The sequence below is a fragment of the Bidens hawaiensis genome, unplaced genomic scaffold (assembly GCF_021521415.1).
Source record: "Bidens hawaiensis isolate Kalapana, Puna unplaced genomic scaffold, B.hawaiensis_p1.1 tig00007372_1, whole genome shotgun sequence".
NCBI classification, from domain to species: Eukaryota; Viridiplantae; Streptophyta; class Magnoliopsida; order Asterales; family Asteraceae; genus Bidens; species Bidens hawaiensis.
This window is the reverse complement of record NW_027491509.1, coordinates 433,841-438,703: the sequence shown is the minus strand read 5'-3', so window position 1 is coordinate 438,703 and position 4,863 is coordinate 433,841. Positions and strand designations below refer to the sequence as shown.

The following is a 4,863-nucleotide window of genomic DNA, read 5'->3' as shown; positions in this document are numbered from 1 at the left end:
CCAAAGGCTTTAGCCATAGTTCGTGGCTTCGTTCGCTAAGTCTAATAGAAGTTATAAAGTGTCATTGAAACATGACACACAACTCATGTGTATACCGTGTGTGTTTTTCTTTTTTATGAAACTAAAAGATGACATATAAAAATGCAAGTCATCATTCCTTCAAACTCCATAGAATATGCATTGTTTTTATGACCCATTTTTAACCGTTATAAAATGCGTGTGCGTCATAATTTGCGGGTCATTAAAGGTATATTTTGTTATAGTGCTAATAGTATTTTCATATAAATATAGAGTAACAGAACTCTATGGAAAGATGGTGGTACAATTCGATATTCTTCACGAGTTTCTAAAGTTGTTAAGTTGGTTTTTGTCATAAATGAAACCGAATATCTAGATAAGTGAAATGATAATTAAATAGTAACCGTCATATTTAAAATGCCATTGAAAGTAAGGACCCAAATAAGTATACATTTTTTCACGTTTATTAAAGTACACAAAATCGTTACATTGCTGATAAACTTAATTGAAATACATGGCTTTTGAAGAAGTTCTGTCCCCTATGGATCACAAAACAAGATCTAACTAAAGGATTATGCTCTCTTGGAGTGCCTTACACAAAAAGATTTAAGTCTCTTGATGCCATCTTTAAGATATAATGGATCAATAGCAAATGTTACTCGGAGCCAGTTGCAGAGTCCTACGCTTACACCTGTAGTCAACGATTTAGTGAAGTTTGTTTTATAATCTTTCGAAAAGGATAAAGAGGTTGAAATAGTATTTTACACACGGCCATCATATATATATACCTGGAAGGATTATGACTGATTCTTCTTTAGCAAGCTTTAGACAGAAGTCCAGATCATCCTTGATGTCCTCAAACACAGATATATCCAATTTAACCTTTTATACATATGTCATAAGTGAAGGTTAGGTTGTAATGTGTATGTAAAAGTTTTCTTATAACCATAACACATAAAATTTGCATATATTTTCTTACCATAACACACATGGATCCTTGAGGTCTGGTTGGGCAAGTAAGGCCTGGGACATCTTTAATGCCTTCATAACAGGAGATTGCCGATTCCTTAATTATATCTAAAGTCTTTGAAAAAAAGTCATCCTTTGTTTCGGCAAGTATATGAGGAAGCGCTCCCTGGAAAACACAAACCCAAAGAGCGTATGAGATTGAGCATGAAAGCACCTAGTTGAACATGAGATTTCAACAGGTGGTAACAAACCTGAATAAATGCTGGAGGGTATGACGATAAATTAAAATATTGTTTAATGCTTGTGATAATCTGAAAGATAAATCAAGATTATGTTAGCATAATGCGTCTTCATATTCATATATGTATGTAAGTTCTTGAAGTATATAGATCAAACCCCGTGTTCTTTGAGGATGCCATCGGGATCATGGGTAACAAGCCATCCGATTCGCCAACCAGGAACCATCCACCGCTTTGATATGGAACCAAGTGTAATGATAGGGGTGATTGACGCAAACACACCCATAGGAACAAAAGGATTTTCCCCAAAAACAATATGTCCATAAACTTCATCAGAAATTACTAATATCCCAAGCTTCCTTGCAGTCTCCGCAACCTAACAAAAAACGTTAAGGTTATAATCATAAAATCGCAACCAAATTGATTTTGTCAAAGAGTAAATTAACTTTTTTTTATATTGGGTATCACTGCCTGAATAACTACACATGTGCACCTTCTTAAGATGGTTGTATGTGAAAACATTCCCACAAGGATTTCCAGGGTTAATGATAAACATGGCAACTGTATTCTTGTCTGCAAGAGCTATGACCGAGTCAAGATCAACTTCCCAATTTTTCTCTGGAAGAAGGTTAAAGAAACGGACTTCTAAATTGGCTTTTTGAGCAAAAACATCAACGTAAGGGAAGTATGGTCTTGGGATTAGTATATTTGATTTGGATCCACCAAGAACATGAAGTATTATTTGACCAGCTTGATGGCCTCCCAATGTCATGAATACATCATCAGGTGATAACTTAGTAGGTAGATACTCAGAGAGGTATTCTGCTACAGCCCTAAAAAGATAAAATCAAATTTTTTTATCACTTTCATTTTGAAGAATTTGTTCCATCACATTCATATTTTTAGAAAATAGGGATATTGAAATTTAATACTCCAAATTTTCACCTTTTGGCGTTATTAATCCTAACTTATAAAATTTCCTATGTTAATCCCAACTTTTATCATATTGGCCTCCACTAAGCTTTTTCCTAATGGAGACTAACCCAATTAGTTTTTGGGCAAAATATGTTATTTCTTCAAGTTGATGGGTTAAAAAAACTTTTGTTTATTTTAAACCAAGTTTATTTTTCTCTCCAACTAGGGGTGTAAACGCGCTGAGACTAGCTCGAGCTCGGCTCACTTCTACTTTATTTCTAAAGCTCGAGCTCAGCTCATGAGTGGTTTTTCAGATTCGAGGTTAGCTCGTTTATCACTTAGTAATCAACTTTTATATATTTATAATAAAAATATATATATAATAATATTATATAATATGTGTTATTTATTTATTTTTTCGTTATTGTATATACCCCGTATTAATTAGTAATAATAATATAAATTTTCATTCTCTCTTTCATAAACCAATAATCTGAACAACGGCGGTGGAGGTGGCCGTGGTGGCGGCGGCGGCAACAGTGGTGGTGGGTTTTGAAGTTTGTTTACCTTTTTCAATTGTCTCTCTCAAGTCGGAGAAATGACAACTTTTTGCCCTAGAACTAACCGGGTGAGTTTCTGTTAGGAAAAAGCTCGGTTGTGACCAATAGGATGAAAGTTGAGATTAACCTAGGGAATTTTTTAAATTATGATTAATATGGCCAATAGGCCAAATTTTAGATTATTAAAATCTAATACGCCTTTCTAAATTTATGGTTGAGCAAATCAACCAATAAGATGTTGTGGGTTCAAAGTCTCGATAAAATCTACAGTATTTTGTTATAAATTAAAATTTTATTTTCTGTATGCGTTTTAGAGCATGTTTGGGATTGAGTTTAGATTTAACTCTATATATTGATGCGGAAAGTTAAAAGTAGACTTTAATAGTGTTGAAGTTGAAAAAAAATCAAGTATCAAAATCATCCTTAAGGTTTGTTTAATGATGCAATTTTCATCCAAAAAGTTTATTTTTTTGCATTTGAACCACTAAGGTTTCTCACTTCTTATCAATTACATTCAAATCGTTAGCTTTTTTTAATTTTTATAATTAAATCAAGGGGAAAATTGTCTTTTTACATGTTTCTTGTTTATTTATTTTGAATGATATTCTAGGCCCACCCTCTCTTTCTTCTCCATTACCATCCTCTCTTCTCCAAAGTTTTATTCTTTTTCCTTTTTTTTTTCTTTTCAAAAAGAATCTTCCCCAAACCCATCTTCAACCCCAAATCTATTCACCATTAATATCCCAAAATCTCTTAAGTTACAAATCGTTTGAATGATTTAACAATGAAAATTAACGAAGTTAACATTTTGGACGTAATTGGTAAGAAGTAGGAAATTTCAATGGTTTAGATGCAAAAAGTATACTTTTTGAATGAAAATCGCATTATTGACCAAACCTAAACGACGATTTTGACACTTTACTAAAAAAAATCACATATATAAACTAAATTACTTGCAATAAATCCCCTCCAAAATTTTACAAACATAAGTACAAAACTAAAATAAATAAAAAAAACCCTTCAAAAAGCAAATTCTGATGTCACTAAACCGGAAATTTTGACGCAGAGTTGTTAAAATTTGAATAACGAAAGTGGAAAAAAGAAATTGCTATGTCACTTATTGGTATACTAATTTGAACGTACGATTACCTGTTTTTTATCAAAGTATTTTTACTTGGGAAAAAACTAAATATAAATTTAATAACAAAAACACAACGTTAAGAACCAAAAACAAGACGTTAATAACCATAAACATAAACATATAAAGTAAACACAACTCCAGGAAGAGGAAGAATACCTTCTGGCAGGGAGAATACCTTCGGTGGGCGGATAACCGTTAAACTCAGGAGACCGCACAGCCTCGGCAATTGCATCTGCAGCTACCTGAGCAGTACCGAAACAAGGAAAAGCCGAAGGCTCACTGACAGACATAGGAATGACAGGTCTGCCGTCGGAGACATTGAGATTTGACATGAGCAAAGTGAGTGCACCCCTAATGGTTGTCACCGGCTCCACCTTAAGGTCGGAGTTCCCGCGGAATCCCCATTTATTTTTGGTTAATGTGGTAGAGTTCTCCATGTCTCTCTTCACTCTTCTACAATGGAGGTGATAATGTAATTTGTAGCCAACAGTCTTAAAGGGTCATTATCATGTTTCTATTTAGTTCAATGACCAGGAATTTTCAAATCAACTTGTTATTGTATACATCAGCTCCTTTGGTGGAAAAAACTATATCTTTTAAATTTAGTAACAAACAACTTTTGACAACATTATTGATTACGACAACCATAATATTGAAACTTCTTTACTAAATAAAAATAGGCAAACGATTTACAATGAAATGACAGGTAAACGATTTACCATATATTCAATTTTCTATATTGATTACTAGTTTTACATTATTCGTTTTTAATTTTTAAATATATTTTAATATTTTAATTTTTTTTATTATAAAAAAATTAATAATATATTTACGATTTGATTTGATTATAAAAGGGTTTTATAAATAATTGAGATGTTATAACATGATTTAAACGTTATATTGGGTTGGTGAGATCCTTGTCCCGCTTATTTTATTTATTATAAAATTGTGTTTTAATTATAAATAATATTTTTTTTTATAAAAAAAATTCGGATATAAGAAGGTTTCGTTTATATATATT

The 4,863-nt window shown here is 32.3% G+C and overlaps 1 protein-coding gene across 1 annotated transcript; it reads right to left on the bottom strand.

Annotated features, from left to right (window-relative positions):
- Window positions 1-373: 373 nt before the first annotated feature.
- On the bottom strand, window positions 374-4,360 carry LOC143635010 (putative aminotransferase TAT2). Its single transcript, XM_077102933.1, has 7 exons — window positions 3,999-4,360; window positions 1,720-2,059; window positions 1,384-1,602; window positions 1,239-1,298; window positions 998-1,153; window positions 807-900; window positions 374-709 (listed from the first exon to the last, which is right to left on the bottom strand). The coding sequence occupies exons 1-7, from the start codon at window positions 4,277-4,279 to the stop codon at window positions 591-593; spliced, it is 1,269 nt and encodes a 422-aa protein (XP_076959048.1). The 5' UTR covers window positions 4,280-4,360; the 3' UTR covers window positions 374-590.
- Between the last annotated feature and the right edge of the window lie 503 nt (window positions 4,361-4,863).